The sequence below is a fragment of the Seriola aureovittata genome, chromosome 12, assembly GCF_021018895.1.
Source record: "Seriola aureovittata isolate HTS-2021-v1 ecotype China chromosome 12, ASM2101889v1, whole genome shotgun sequence".
NCBI classification, from domain to species: Eukaryota; Metazoa; Chordata; class Actinopteri; order Carangiformes; family Carangidae; genus Seriola; species Seriola aureovittata.
Genome location: NC_079375.1, coordinates 25,981,747 through 25,997,063, shown reverse-complemented (window position 1 = coordinate 25,997,063; position 15,317 = coordinate 25,981,747). Strand labels below are relative to the sequence as shown.

The window sequence follows — 15,317 nt, the reverse complement described above, 5'->3', positions numbered from 1 at the left end:
AGTATGCAAGTTTGATATCCGACTGAATTTAGAAAAAAAATTCCCACAGGTGGTACAAGAATATGGTCTCTCATCTTTGTGGGTTGTCATGTGCTTTTTCAACATTGACATATCACTGAATATTTTCGCCTATATATTGCAAGAATTTTGTTCCTCACCTTTGTGGATTTTCACATGAACATGACCTTCTGTAAAAAAAAAAAATGCATTGCATGCAACACTTTCATTAAAATGTAATTTAAAGTATTAAGTATTATACACTCTGTTTCACTTACATTATCACTGTTCTTTACTGTTAGAATAAATACATGAGATCGAAAAAAAACAGAATTTCTCCCACGTTCCTTTTGGCACTAATCACTGTATGCATTACTACCACTTAGGCCGATAACACTCAATACACACAATAGTTACTGTAATTATTCAGTCATCAATGTGGAAATATCAATCCAAAAAACCAGCACTGAAAGAAATATTTTTAATTTTAAAATTCTTTGACAAAACTAAGTTTATTTATAGCAACTTTTATTTTCCTATAAAACATTTTGCTCATAAAATGCCAGAAAAGAGTGAAACCACTGTACGTAAATACAGTTTTCAGTTACTTGTACTACTTGAATATTTTGATTTTCTTACTTCACTACAATACAGAGGGCAAATATTATACTTTTTTACTGCACCACATTTGTCTTGTAACTTAAGTCTCTAGTTATTTCTCAGAATCAGATTAATAATATGATGTATGCCTATTATCACAGGATAAGATGTTATTGTGCTGACCAGCAGTATATATATTAGCCCCATCTTGGGTCTTGAATGCAATAGAGTTTCATGGATTAATTGTTGAGTCAATCTACAGGAAACTGTTTGACAATTGATAATTGAATTTTTTAAAGTAATTTTTCAAGCAAAACTAGTGAAAAAACTTAATCCTTTTGGGTTTTGCACTGTTGGGTGAACAAAGCAACGTCTTTGAGGATGTTTCTGTCAGTTCTGCAAAATGTTTTTTTTACACGAAAAAATAATGACAGATAAATAGATAATGGGAATGATCATTATTATTTGCAGCTGTACTGCACTGTTTTCCTGGCACCCTTTTCTTTCTATTTTTTACTTGTCCATGTTTGATCCGTCAGACATGAATCTGAGCAGCATTAGGACCCAGAGCAGAGCAGCTGTCAGAGTCTGTGCATTAAATATAGCAGCAGTGTGGTGTGTGTCGATTAGAGCAGTTGGGGGTCATGAGGAGGCCTGAACCGACCGGATCAGTCTGAACTCTCCGTCCTCTGTCTTTTAAGACCGAACAGGAAATACTCTCATCTGAAAATCCTTACAGACACAGAGTTTATCTAAAGAGAACAGGAGCCTGAAGATCAGCTGACTGCTGGATGTGAGTCGGTGTGTCCTTGGTGTTAAGAGTGTGAGTGAGGCATTCACTTACCACTGCCTCTGTTGGTTCACTCTAGATGTGTTATTTCAGAGAGAAATAATCTGTCTGTGTTGGTGGATGTGAGCATTTTGTATGTTATTGTAATTCAACAAACATATAATGATTATAATAACAACACATCCAATGATTTACACAGCACTGGACTTAGTGAATAAAACAAATGAAGACTTAAACTCAGGTTAAAAGTAATAATATGCTGCTGCTCATTAAATGCTAAAGTTTCAATTTACTTCACTTTACTTCTATGCTGAATATGCACTTCAGAATCATGTGTCTCTTACTCTCATTATTAATGTTGGATAAAATGTATCAGGAAGATGTTTAGATGCTGATTTAAAAAAAAACAATCCTGACGCTAAATTTCAGCTCCAGATGAATGATCATGTTGCTCTGTAACAGCTGGATGTGGAAACAAATAGCTGTTAGAAGGTGATTTGTCCGTGTGTTGTTTGTTTCTGTTGAAAACAAGTGGCCTAAAAACATTATCAGTTGTTGCAGGTTTAACTGATTCAGCGGTAGCACTGACCACTGGCTACGGAAACCTTTGAAGGTCAAAAGGCAAATCCTCAACAGTAAAAAAAAGGCAGTAGAACTTTTTGTTTATGTTTCTCTGAGAAGTGAGGTCTTGTCATGGTCACTGAAATGAAAAAAAAAAAAAAAAATAGGGCGATATTGCAAAACCTCTGAGGGAGGAAGTCAGGGTGGATGGATGATACCGGAGACCAGGGTTCTCCTCTTGTCTCCTGTAAAGAGTCAGTGTTGGTTTCTTTTTACTACCACCATCTTTCTTTAACTGTAACCAGCTCGCTTTGGTTGCCTAAAAGTAACCATAGAGCTGACTGACTGGAAACAAAGGTCATGATGACAAACTTGTTGGAAACTAGAATCCCCGCAGCGTGGTCGTAGGCCTCCTCCACTCAGAGTAGTTTCAGCTTACATCCCTGTTTATCCAGAGTCAGAGAAAATATGAACCATCTGTGTGAAAATTTGTCATAATTGCTGTGAAGTCTTGATTAATGGCTTAAAACTGTTATGTGGAGGTCACAGTGACCTTTGACCTTCGACCACCAAAATCTATTCAGTTCATCCTTGAGTCCAAGTGGATGTTTGTGACAAATTTGAATAAGTTCTGTGAAGGTGTTACTGAGATATGGGACGGACGACCGGAAAACAAAAAAAACGACACGCTCCTGTTTCTCTGTCTGACCAGGTAGCAGTTACCTGTGAGCCTCAGTGCCTGACTAAGGAAGCCTGTGAGGGTCAAACGCTGACCAGGATGCTGCAGCTGTGTAAGGTCACCAACGCTCTGTTCATCAGTAACGCCCGTTCAGCCTGCAGCGACGAGCTCATCCAGCAGGAGGCGGTGACGCTCTGCATCAATGTGTCCAAGCAGCAGCCATTTCCCGCCACCAGCGTCACCAAGCTGCAGATCCCAGTCTACGACGACCCCAACGAGGACCTGTACAGCCACTTCGACCGCTGCGCCGACGCCATCCAGAAGGAGGCCAACCGTGGAGGACGCAGCGTCGTCTACTGCAAGAACGGGCGCAGCCGCTCGGCCACCATCTGCATCGCCTACCTGATGAAGCACCGCAAACTGACACTGACGGACTCCTTACAGGTGAGACAATGACGTGTTCCAGTGTAAGAAAATAATGACCAAGGAGCTCAGAGTGTGATGAGCCACGTGGTGTTAGTTCAGCCAGTTCTGCCTCCTCTTCGTTAAGGTCAGCTGTGTCCTCCATGTGTTACAGTCAGGATAGTGTCGCTCAGTTAACCGCCAACAGCGCTGGGAGTGTCCGCAGGGTCACCTGCGTGGTGATAGATGCTGTATTCACGTGCTCCTCGGATTTCCCGAGTTGGGAAGTTGTTCCTCCGACCTTGGTGTGTTCATGTGCATTAAAGTCGGAATGTGTGATGCTACAAAGAGGATGTTCTGTATTTTATTGCTCAGCGCTAAAACAACACGTCGGTAGCTGTTTCCATTATTTGTGTTACTCACTATCAGGGTAAACCTACTGCTACTAAATAACGTTTCTAATTAGTGTAGTATGGTGGCCCAGACGGGTCAACACAATGGAAAAGCCACAACACAAATAAAAGCAATAACACGAAAACAAAACACATTCCTGTTGTGGCGTTTGCAGTTGTGAAATTGTCAGAGGCACCTTTAGTTTTTTCCTTACTTTAGTTGCTAAGGAGTTTTGTGCAACAGTTTCATTGACTTTAAATGATTCTTTAAGTGTAGGAGAAAACCTTAAAATACGTTAAGTGAGCATTTTAAGGAAACCTTAAGGAGAAGACTTTAGGTTGTTTTGTGCAACTGTTTTTATTTTAAGGAAACCTTAACTCAGACTTTAAGGAAAATCTTTACTTAATGTGTTTTGTGCAACCGGCCCCTGAGCTTTAATGTTTAGTTGTGTTCAAATGTGTGTCCCGAGAAAGTGTTTGAACATCACCTGTCCAGAATTTTTCGAAGCAGGGACACGGTCAGTACTTATGGATCAATGAGGCGTCAGCACCTTCACCTTATCACAGGTGGAGGTCACATTATCCACAGTTCATCTGTTTTAACTGAATTGATGAGATACGAGCACACAGAGGACGAGTGTGGACTCAATTGCTAAAACCAGTGTCAGGCGCCTTGATCTGTAAATATCCATGCTGGTGTCACTTTAATAACTCAAACACTTGCTTCTGTTTGTTTCTTCTCCCAGAAAGTGAAGACGGCTCGTCACGTGATTGACCCGAACCCCGGCTTCATGTCTCAGCTGCAGAGATACGAACGGGAGCTGAAGAACAGACGAGGAGGGACGAGTCCTGATCCTCAACCTGAGGCCTGAACTCTCCTGAAGGTCGCGACGTGGAAACATGACAGGTGACCTGCTTCAGAGTCACTGTTTCTGTCTCCACATATCAGGGCTGCTTTGATCCAAACCCTCTTTCCTGAGTGTGTTGCACAATTAAAAAATTAAAGTCAGGGCTTAATTAACCTCTAGATTCTGGCCTCAGTATTAACATGAACAGGAAACGTATCATTTATTTAACTTCCTTCAATGTGTACCCAAAATCAAACATCATATGATAGATAGATGCTTCAGTAGCTTTAAAGGGAAATAATAATATCCAATAACTAAAGTAGGCTTAGTTTAATATGCACATGGAAAATAGAATAAAAAAAACTGAGATTAGAGATTAAAGGTAAGATGAATAATTACTGGATATACTCTGCACATACCAATACCGACGTCCTGTTCTATAGAGTGAGCATCAATTCAATTTGCATAACAATCATAATAGTGATAATAATAAAAACAATTAGTCAGTTCATTGATTAGTCCTTTCTCTCTGGTTCCAGCCTCTTAAATCTGAGGATTTGATGCTGCTCTTTGATTGGTTAAACAGATCAAACAGGCATTTTTTCACTATTTTCTGACATTTTGATGACAAGAAAATAATCAACAGATTAACTGATAATGAAAATAATTGTTAGTTGCAGCCTTAATAACTTTATTTCAGCTCATAACATAAGAAAGTGCTTTAAAAAAAAAAAAAAACAGGAGACACAATAAAACATTTATAAATAGAATATGAAAGTCGCTTAAATGCCTGTTTAAAAATCTGTGTTTTCATCTATGACAATAATAAAAAGTAACAGTGCAGATTGTGAACAGAAGTTCTGCATTTTAAATGACCTGACAGCAAATGGTAAAATATCTAGACTTAAAAAGATCTTTCTTTTCAGTGTGTGTTATTTTACATAAGGGCTTAGCAGGTCAGAAATATGTACTGTATTTATTTAACATATTATACTGTCCACAGGTGTATTATTTGATTTCTGATTTCACTGTACGTCTCCGTCTTCAGAGAGGCACCTGACAGGACGTTGTCCATTTTGACCAAAGGTTTATAAAAGACGTGAAAACAGGCTAAAACCAGATAAAACCCTGTCAGCCTAAATCTTTTAAACAGGTTTTCTGTCTGAAGCCACAGACCTGAGCTCCTGTGTCTTTCTGTACCAGGACTGTGGTTGCAGTTCCACCTTCTACCTCTAGATGATGATGCAGTATGTTAAACAGATAATGGTTTCTCTGCAGCAGGATACGATGATACTACTTTTTCAAAGTCTGTCCTGCAACATCCTTCAAGCCTTATCTGATTTAACAGTTATTAACTTATGTATTTAATGTTTTTTTTAATTGCTTGTACAGTATCTAGTTTTACAGGTACATTTTAATTCAACACACTGTAGATGATGAATATTGTAACAAGCCATCAAATGTCTTAAACTTTACTGGACTTATAAATAAAACAAATGAAGAGTTAAGCTCAGGTTAAAAGTAATAGTGAGAGTAGGAGACGCATTATTCGGAAGTACATATTTAGCAAAACTGTGAAATGAAGTGAAATTTTAGTGTTTAATAAGCAGCAGCATGTTATCAATGTAGGAAGAAACGTATTGACGCAGCTGATATCAGGAAGATGTTCAGATCATGAACCCCAGTAGTTTTAAATGTGAGCGCTGTCGTGTTAAAGCTGCTGATGGTTCATTACTCAGAGCTTTCTCTTGATACTGTGAAGAGCGACGACACAGTGACTGGACGTAAACGTAGGAACACACTGTATGTGAGGTGTGTGTGTGTGTGTGTGTGTGTGCTTGTAAATCTCAGGTGTGTCTTGCTCGTTTTGTGGTGCTGTCATTTAGAACTGAATTTAAAGGAATAATATTAACCACATAGACCTCAACATGTCCTAACGAGTCTGTGGTGATAAAACCAAACAGATATGACTGTATGTGTTAGTTGACAGTTTGCAGCACATATTATCACATTAGTCCTGAACATGCTTCACGTCCCTTTGAGACTCTGCTACTGTACAAATGTCTGCGGGTTTTACCTGCTGAAAAATGAAATAAAGCTGTGTTCATCACTCGGGAGTCGGTTCTGTGTTCTCTGTGAAATTTTAAGTAAGTTATAATTAAAAATGGGTAAAATTATCATTTATTATACTGAGACTGATACAATACGTTCAGAGAAATGTCCTTGTGCACTGTGGTTGTGTCTGTAATTACATGTGTCTGTGACACGAAAAGCAATAAAGCATTTCCTTAGTTTCATATTTTAATAGGCATTAAAAATAGGAATTGTAAAAATAATTTATAAATGAACGATTAATCTGTCAATGAATGCTTATTACTACAGCATAAAACTCTCACCATCACCATCCCTGCACACGACAATCTGAGTCCGGACGGTTCTGGTCTGTGGTTCCCGATGGTGCAACATGCTACAGAACTCCATCATCCATCACCATCCTCCTCTCCTAAACACCCCGACATGTCTGACTAACACTTACTACGAACTTTCACCGCACTTCTTCACCCGATCTCCTTCGCTCATTAAACAGATGCAGTGCTTCGTACTCACACCGAGGTCTCCTACTGCACTGAAGCTCTAGTGATGAAGCTTTGGACAAAAGCGTCTGTCAGAGGAGTAAATGAAATAAGTCAGGACCACAGGTATGAACTGACAGTGAGATTATTTTTTATTGTTCAGCTTACTCAAAGCTCTGAGACTCATTCGTGGTTAAAAAAGTTAAATGAGGCCAGAATGAGTTTATTTAACCGTGTGTTACATTTCTGCTGTACTGAGGCCTCTAAGTGGGTTTAACCAACCGGACTGGATCGACTTGGGGCTGGAGGTGGTTCAGATGCTTGGTGGTTTTGGTGTAAAATGACTGTTGTCCCATTCTTCACGCACTCTGCTGATCCAATCGTTGTAGTTGGACACCTTAGTGTAGATGCCCACCTTGTCCTTCCTGCCGCAGCCCTCGCCCCAGGACACCAGACCGATCAGGAACCAGGTGTCTTGGTACAGAGTGACCATCGGTCCTCCGCTGTCGCCCTCACAGGCGTCCATGCTCTGTCCGAGGAACCCGGCGCAGAGGACGTTGTCGGAGACGTTGTTGAACATCTGCTGGGTGCAGACGCTGCGGCTGACCAGCGGGATCTTGATGACGTTGAGCGCAGAGCTGAACGTTTTGCTCTCCACGTCAGTATTGCCCCAGCCGGTCACCACGGTCATAGTGCCGTTGAGGTGGAGCACGCGTTCGGCCATCTCGCGTCCTGGCAGGCAAACGGGGAGGATGTACTCAGAGTACGGGGCGGGGGTCTCCAGACGCAGTAGGGCGATGTCGTTGTCCACCGTCCTGCTGTCGTAGTTTGGGTGTTTGAAGTACTTGATGACCTTCAGGGTCACCTCGGTGCCTTCATTTCTCCGACGCTCGTAGTCACCTGAAGACACAGATCAGGTTTCTCCAGGATGAGTCACCTGAGGTGGTAAGTGACTGACTGCTGTCACCACTCAGCTCCGACTGATTACTGAGAAGTGACTGGCAATGACTCACCTGCTGAGCTCAGTTACACCTTCGCCTTGGATTTCCTGACACTTGGTTTATAACATGAAAGTGTAATAATAACCTCTGATGTTTGATACCCTGCAGGAAACCTGGACCATCTAGTTCTGCTACATCTACTCCATAGACATGTGGACATTTGTTCCCCCCATGAAGACGTATTTTATATTATTACAGCTGTGTTTTACTGTATTGTAATCCACTGTTTATACAGCAGCCTCCACTGATGGGAGGAGTCAGAATTAAATTGTGTTAGCAGGGTTTTAACTACGACGGAGTATTAGGCAAGTATTAGGAAAAAAAATACATTTTGAGAATGAAGTCATAGTATTACAAGAAAAAGTTGTAATATTACAAGGGTTACAATTAAAAATGTAAAATATTGAGAGAAAAAAACATAATTTTTAAGAATATCACATCAATCAAACAGGTGAAAGGACAGTCAGCTGCTGTTTGTCTGACAATAGAACAGACTCAGTTTCTTCACAATCTTTCCAATATCCTGATGATGATGATGATGAGCCAAAAGATGAAGGTTTTCCTTATTAGTGAAACCTAAAGTAGAGCTTCACTCGATGCTTCACGTTCCTCATTTTAAAGCTTCTGATATTTCCCTCGAAAACAACATGGAAACTAAAAATACAACTTTGTTCTTGTGATATTATGACTTTTTCCTCACGATTTCAAAATGTTTCTCCCTCAGTGTGGCCCCCTAATACTCCGTCGCCCTCAACCGAGATTCAGCAGTTAAAAACGGTGAAACACAAGCTCCTTTGTGGCTGGATGTGGAATTGGGACACAGCTCTTGAGGTGGTGTTATGTTTGTATGAGACTCACTGAACAACAGAAATAAACCTCTCGATGATATCTGGGTTTCTGCAGGTTTCACCAAGTTAAATTTAGAATGAAATTCAACCTTCCTGCAGCTCGATCCACCGTCACAACGAAACATTAATGCTGACAGCGTTCGAGAGAAAATGCTTTTTGTAAATCAAATTTGAGACTTTGTGATACCTTCTAAACTGAAACTGAATTCATTCCAGTTTTCCAGACTTGCAGATACTCTGAACAATGTCACAAGTTCTTTTAGTTTATGGGCGTTCGTGTATGTGCAGGGCGAGAACTCACCGAGTCGTACTCTGAATTTCAGGTTGTTTTCGAGGCAGTGAGCGGCCGTCAGGACCCAGCTCTCGTCGATGAGGACGCCCCCACAGCTAAATTGTCCTCTGGGGTTCAGCAACAGCACCTGCACACAAACGGCTGCAGTGTTAATTTGTGGAGCTTGTGTGTGAGAAATGAAAACACCTGCAGCTGCTGTTTTCAATGGAAGGTGACATGGTGATATCGTGACTCCTGACTGTTTCTGTCTGTGTGAGGTGTGTGTGCAGCTGGTGGTTAAATGATCCGGCGTGACGGGACTCGGCCGCTGTGTCGTGTTGCAGGTGAATTTTCCACAGTGTTTACAGCTCAGAGAAGCAGTGACAGTTAAACTCTTGTTACCTGCCAGGGGCTCTCTCCCTTCTTTCCCACCTCCCCTCCCACCATCCACGGCAGCAGACCAACCATCGGTTTTGTGTACGACGACCGGCCGATCAACAGCTGACCACAGGACGAGGTACCTGTAGGGAAAAAGGAGAAAGAGAGAGAGAGAGAGAGATATACAGGGGTCCTCTCCAGTGTTGATATTTCCAGAGCCCAGTGATTCTACGAGATATTTATGACCCTCTTTGTGTCTTTAGTGGGCAGCTCACAGCAGAGGGATGACGAGCAACAAATGTCCCGTCTGGACTCAAACAACACCACAGGGTTTAATAAACACTGAGAGTATCAGTGTGTCTCTGTGTCCAACGTCAGAGTGAAACATCATTAAATCCCTGCAGTTCATGTGGAGCAGATTGTCTATGGTCTGTTTCTAGACTGTTTCTATTTCACTGCAGCTTTAAACTAGAGCTGAGCAGATGAAACAACGTCGTGCAGCATCACAACCTCCGCCGAGGATGTGACAGTCCAAATATTTCAACACGTGGAAATAAATCTGATATTTGTAGACGCTTCAACACCACAACAGTGTCTTATTCCTGTGCACGACTTCAGTAACTGGTGCACACAGAATACTGTAAGTGCTAATTTGTGTGCAGAATGTAAATAATGTAAGAGCACAAATTAAGTATTTAATGTTTAATTTCCTGTTCTTTTAATTTGAACATGTTCATGCTGTTCTTCTTTCTTTTTTCAGTTTTTATGGCGTTATGTGAAACACTGAATCACCTCTGTCTGAGATGCACATGAGTTCCGCACTGTTAAGACTTTGTGCAGGTGGATTATCTGACGTGAGCGCCGACTAAAGAAATAACCTTGGTGCTGGATTTATCAGGTGACAGTTTGATTGGTTGGAGGCTGAGTTGAAACTAGACTTGTTGAAAGTGGTTTCAACATTCAGATGAATAAATGTTGCTTATTAGAAACAAATCTCTCCATCCAGCAGCTCAGGTGTCGTCTACAGAGCTGGTGAATAAACCAATCATCATTTATTCTCTCACCTTTTGGCAGACACTTCCTGGAGTTGTTGTGCAGTCTGTATCCGCCCACACAGCTGCAGCTCCTCGCCAGACCGTCCTCGCTCTCCGTGCAGTCGTGGTCGCAGCCGCCGTTCTCCACAGAGCAGTTAGTGGCTGTGAGAACTGAGCCACAGGTGACAGAGTGTTACCTCAACTAAACAACATGTTTACATTTACATTAACACTGACCTTAATTATTTACAGTAACTAACAGATTTGAGCTTCATATCTCAATAATAAAATATCACATGTTGCTCATCTGAAGACATCACCTTCAGCTCAGGGAAATTATAAATGTTACAGTCAAAACCATTAAATCGACAATCAAGAAAATAATCAGCAGATTAATCAATAATGAAAATAATTGTTAGTTGGGATTTTTATAACGAGTGGAAAAAGGTTTCAGATGATTTTTTGTCAGTGAGAGTTAATTCATTTTTATTCTATTATTTGTTTTTATTTTTATGCTACTTCTTGATCTGTTTTCTATTTTGTAATTTTTCTTTTTCTTTTCACTCGTTTTTGAAACATATAAATAAAGGATAATATTAGAATTATCTTCATATAATTTGAAAACCTGTTTTCTTTCGTTACATGTATCATAATAATGGTATAAAAAGTTTGAACTATGATGAAGTTGAGCTGATCAAAAACACCAGAACACAACATTGTGCATTAGCAGCATCGTCTGGTATTTACCGTTTAAAAGTGACTTGATGACAAAGAACTTTATTTAAACTCAAATGACAAACATCAGGAATCTTCATAAACCGTTTTACGAGCTTCAGCCGTCGAGTTTCTGTCTCTTTCCTTTTATTTTATTAGCTTTTATTAGCTTGAGGTGTTTTAACCAGAGAGAATATAATTAGGATTTAAAACCTCAATACATTCGCCTGCATGAACACAAGAGGTAAGAAACCACACACACACACACACACACACACACACACACACACACAGACTCACGGTGGTCGCAGTATCTTCCCTCATACCCGCTGTTGCACCGGCAGGCGTAGCCTTGGTACTGATCCACACAGGTTCCATGAACACACATGTTGGAGTTGCACTGGTTCCCATCTAAAACACATTCAGAACAACATGAAACACGTTTCCCATAATGCTCTACAGGCGCCGCAAGAAATCAGCTGATAAATGATATAGATTCACAGTCTCTGGACATTTTGACACTAATTCTACTTGTTTAGTCACAAATGTTTCTGCTGCGTTCACATCAGATATCAATGCTCCCATCACCCGCCCGCTTCACCACTGACACTTCCATCCAAATAAAACCCAGTATTTACACTTCAGCTCCTTTTATAACAGCTGTTTGTTTCCGTCCGGTTTCACTTGGTAACAGCAGCTGACTGAAGCTGTTTATCTGCATGACGACGATTAGCACCAGGGCTAACCACTGTGGAGTGACGTGAAGTTCTGAATTCATGAGGTCATTTTAAAGCGACATCCTGCCTATTATCTTTTGTGTTCCGTTAATTATCTGCTGACAATAACCTGTGATTTAAGAACGTTAGATGAGAGATGGAAGCCTAAAGTTTAGAGTTTAGGAAAGTTTAAAGTTATATTTCCATTCAGATGTTAAAACTAGAATCATCTCCTTGCAGTTATCTGCCTCCGCCACTCAGACTAGTTCCAGGTTACATCCTATATGTTTTCTTATTATTTGCATAACTTAAATAGTTTCCTGTGTCCACACATTTATTGTTTGGTCAGACAGACAACCATGAGAGGCAGCAGGACACTGATACCGGTGAAACGGGTCCCGCAGCATCAGCCTTTAAAACTTCTCTCTTCTCTTTACTCATATGGAAACTTTACACTAGCATCAAGAGCACAACAACATACTGTGGCCGTTTCTGGTGATTCCATTTAAGTTTTTCATGCTAAACCATGTTAAATCAGGTGGCTGGAAACAGACCTGATGATGTGTATGTTACAGTAGATGCTTCAGTGTTTCATACTGAGGAAGAAGCTTTTTCTTACCTGTGTAAACCGTCCAGAACTCCAGCTGCAAACACACAGAGCAACAAGTCAGAGATAAAGCTGGTAAACTTGACTTCAGGAGTCGAGATGTCCGACTGTGACACTGTAACAACCTGAACATGAATGTGTCGAGAGAAATTAGTAGGTGATGTCCATAAAAGTGGCCGTTCGCTGTGATTGTGTAATAAAGGAGTGAACTGCTGGTGATTTGTTTTCTTCAATACAAAGTACAAATACTTCACACTCCTGCTGATAATATTCAGACTCTTGAAAGGTGCTGGAGACGGATCCTCCATCCCAGCAGTGAGCAGAACATTAAAGCTCCTCCAGTGTAAAGGTCTGTGTCCATGTGTAGTGTGATTATAGATTATAGATCAGCTCTAGCTTCTATATTAATACTGTGAAAGTATCAAAGCCTCAGTCCACAGAGAAATGCACACAGCCTGTATTCAGAAACTGAGCCTTAAAACCAGCCGTCAGGACTTCTGGAACTTTGTGATGTCACAACAAAGCAGTCACCAAGCCCCGCCCACCTGGACCCACCATCCAAACCTTGCAGGATTTGGTTTCTCTGAGTGTTTTTACCTGAAATCTATCAGATAAAACCTTTGATATGCTCTGGAAAATGGTCAAAGACAACACAAAAGAACATGTATGAAATGTTTGAGAGACATAGAAACACTCAACATCTTACTGTGGCTTCCCTGGTTTCGAAAATCTCTCTGGCTTCTTCAAAGTCACACCTTTCCTCCACACATTCGCGCTCCTTGGAGGCGGGTTTCAGCTCCTCCAGGAAGGAGTTCGCCCGACGGGACCGGAGCAGCATGTGAGCCTCCGGAGGGTCAGAGAACACTGAAGAAGACAGAGGACTAATGTTATATCATAAACCTCATCCAGATTAGAAAACAACACAGTGTATTCTTCTCTTCGTGAGGTTGGTTTTGGTTTGACGGGTCCAGGTTCTGAGATTTCTGTCTCTTACAGTTCTGCCTTTACCTCAGTACAGTGGAGGTGAAAAGTATTTAGTTAGTGGTGTTGAAAAATGACATTTCTAAACTTTAAGAGCAGCATCTTTTTCCAGTTCTGCCCAGCTCCAATGTGCTGAGGTAGAAATCTCAGAGACAAATCTCTGAAAGCCTGGAGAGACAAAACCAAAACTACTGACGACACAAGAGGAAAGTGATAAAATCTTTGTTTGGTTTTTGGATGAACTTGCCACTTAACTGAAATAAATTGTTTGCATTTTGAATAAACCGTTAGACTGGTTACTGTTTTACAATGAGAATATTAATATGATTACCACAGAAAATAAGAGCATTGCTACAGCTACAATTATTAACAAAGTACATGAGTTTATTCACATGAAGGAATTAATGATGATGAATGAATGAATTAATGGAGGTCTGGAACATTTGTACGGAACATTTCCATCTTGCTTTTACTGTCTGCGGCAGGATAGAAAACAAATATGAGACCGTGTTTTTAAGGGAACTGAAATCAGCTTTTAAAGAGCTGCAGACACTCTGCAACAAGAACTGTGAATATCTCAAACAGAGGTCGTGCACGGTGGGCCCGTGCACACCCACCTGAGACACTGAGCACTGAAGCTGACCACAGAGCGACGATGACGGACACGCAGAGCACGAGGCGGGACATGATGTCAGGCGTCCCTGCAGCCAACGGGATGAGACAGACATGAGACAACTTCTTATCTCCTCAGTGTTTATGTTTACCCAGTGTCTCCAGTAATACAAACATTAATATTCATAATCCACAGCTGAGCGATGGTGCGGAGGCTCGTGTGACTTACCAAATGAAAGCTGGTTAAGAAGATGAATTCTGGAGGAGCTGGAGGCGAGACAGAAGAACAAAATCACAACCACATCACGTTCAGAATTTCCTTCTCACTGCTTTAAATGTTTGCAATAATCCCTCTGTAGCCTCAGTCAAACATTTCAACACTATTGATCATTTTCAGCTGAATCCGCAGAGGCCCCCTGAACTGACACACAGCAGGAGACAGACCTTGTTTGAACCTGTACGACCTTTGACCCCTGTTCAGCTCACGGCAGCGCCCGGAGCGGGGGCCGAGACAACGTCCTAAAAACTGTCATAACACCATGAAACAAAGACACAAAAAAATGAGTGGATCTCTCAGACGGAGGAGTGTTTTTGTACTTACGTGAGAAGAATCGAAGCGGTGGACAGAGATGACAGTTCGCTCTGTTTCTACTGTTAATAACTAACTACCAGTGTTTACTGAGAGTCCACAGTCTGCAGCCGAACACTGTCTGCCAACACACAAACACAACCTCCACCCACTCACCTCTGCAACAGAGCAGAGCCCCGTTCCCCAAAAGCTGCTATTTTTATTACATTTTCAGTGTTTCTGCTCATTCACACCAGACGTGCGACGGATAAAAACACAACAGTCCACGGCAGAAAAAACTGCATTGATCTGGACATTATTCAAATCAAGTTAGTTTTATTTATACAGCCCCGTAGAGCATACGACACCCTCCGTCCTCAGAGCCTTGATTCAGAAAAAACAAAAAAGTAGAAACCTCGTGAAGAGCCACAGAGGAGGGATCCTCTTCCAGGATGACAATATAACAGATATATTTAAAGAGACACAGTGAAGTATACAACCTGATAACATTACAGTATTTTTAATGATTAACGTCCAAATTTATCCAATCGAATGTGATTTAGGGCGACTGGATTAAACCCTCCCTTCATATAGAACCAGTCCAGGCTGTGGCTCATAGGTTCAGTAGACGGTAGCAGTCACTCACAGATAAATAGTCCTGGTTTAATGTGGAGCCCCACATTGATGAGAGAGGTCAGAGGAGACTGAACAGACTGACTGAAGCTGACAGAAAAGCTTCAGAGCG

At 41.2% G+C, this 15,317-nt stretch overlaps 2 protein-coding genes across 5 annotated transcripts; one reads left to right on the top strand and one right to left on the bottom strand.

Moving 5' to 3' along the window:
• The first annotated feature begins 764 nt into the window (after positions 1–764).
• On the top strand, positions 765–6,379 carry dusp28 (dual specificity phosphatase 28). Its single transcript, XM_056390421.1, has 3 exons — positions 765–1,390; positions 2,661–3,071; positions 4,168–6,379. Exons 2-3 carry the CDS (start codon positions 2,727–2,729, stop codon positions 4,291–4,293), a joined length of 471 nt encoding a protein of 156 aa, XP_056246396.1. The 5' UTR covers positions 765–1,390; positions 2,661–2,726; the 3' UTR covers positions 4,294–6,379.
• Positions 6,380–6,971: 592 nt separating this feature from the next.
• Positions 6,972–15,236, bottom strand: proca (protein C (inactivator of coagulation factors Va and VIIIa), a). Of its 4 annotated transcripts, none has more exons than XM_056390415.1 (10): positions 15,219–15,236; positions 14,234–14,271; positions 14,010–14,093; positions 13,118–13,275; positions 12,424–12,448; positions 11,389–11,499; positions 10,405–10,545; positions 9,365–9,483; positions 8,993–9,110; positions 6,972–7,742 (listed from the first exon to the last, which is right to left on the bottom strand). In XM_056390415.1, the coding sequence occupies exons 3-10, from the start codon at positions 14,077–14,079 to the stop codon at positions 7,156–7,158; spliced, it is 1,329 nt and encodes a 442-aa protein (XP_056246390.1). In that variant the 5' UTR covers positions 14,080–14,093; positions 14,234–14,271; positions 15,219–15,236; the 3' UTR covers positions 6,972–7,155. The 4 variants fall into 4 exon arrangements, with proteins under 4 accessions (XP_056246390.1, XP_056246388.1, XP_056246389.1 ...); XM_056390413.1 differs by lacking the exon at positions 15,219–15,236 and adding an exon at positions 14,606–14,941; XM_056390414.1 differs by lacking the exon at positions 15,219–15,236 and adding an exon at positions 14,449–14,559.
• Between the last annotated feature and the right edge of the window lie 81 nt (positions 15,237–15,317).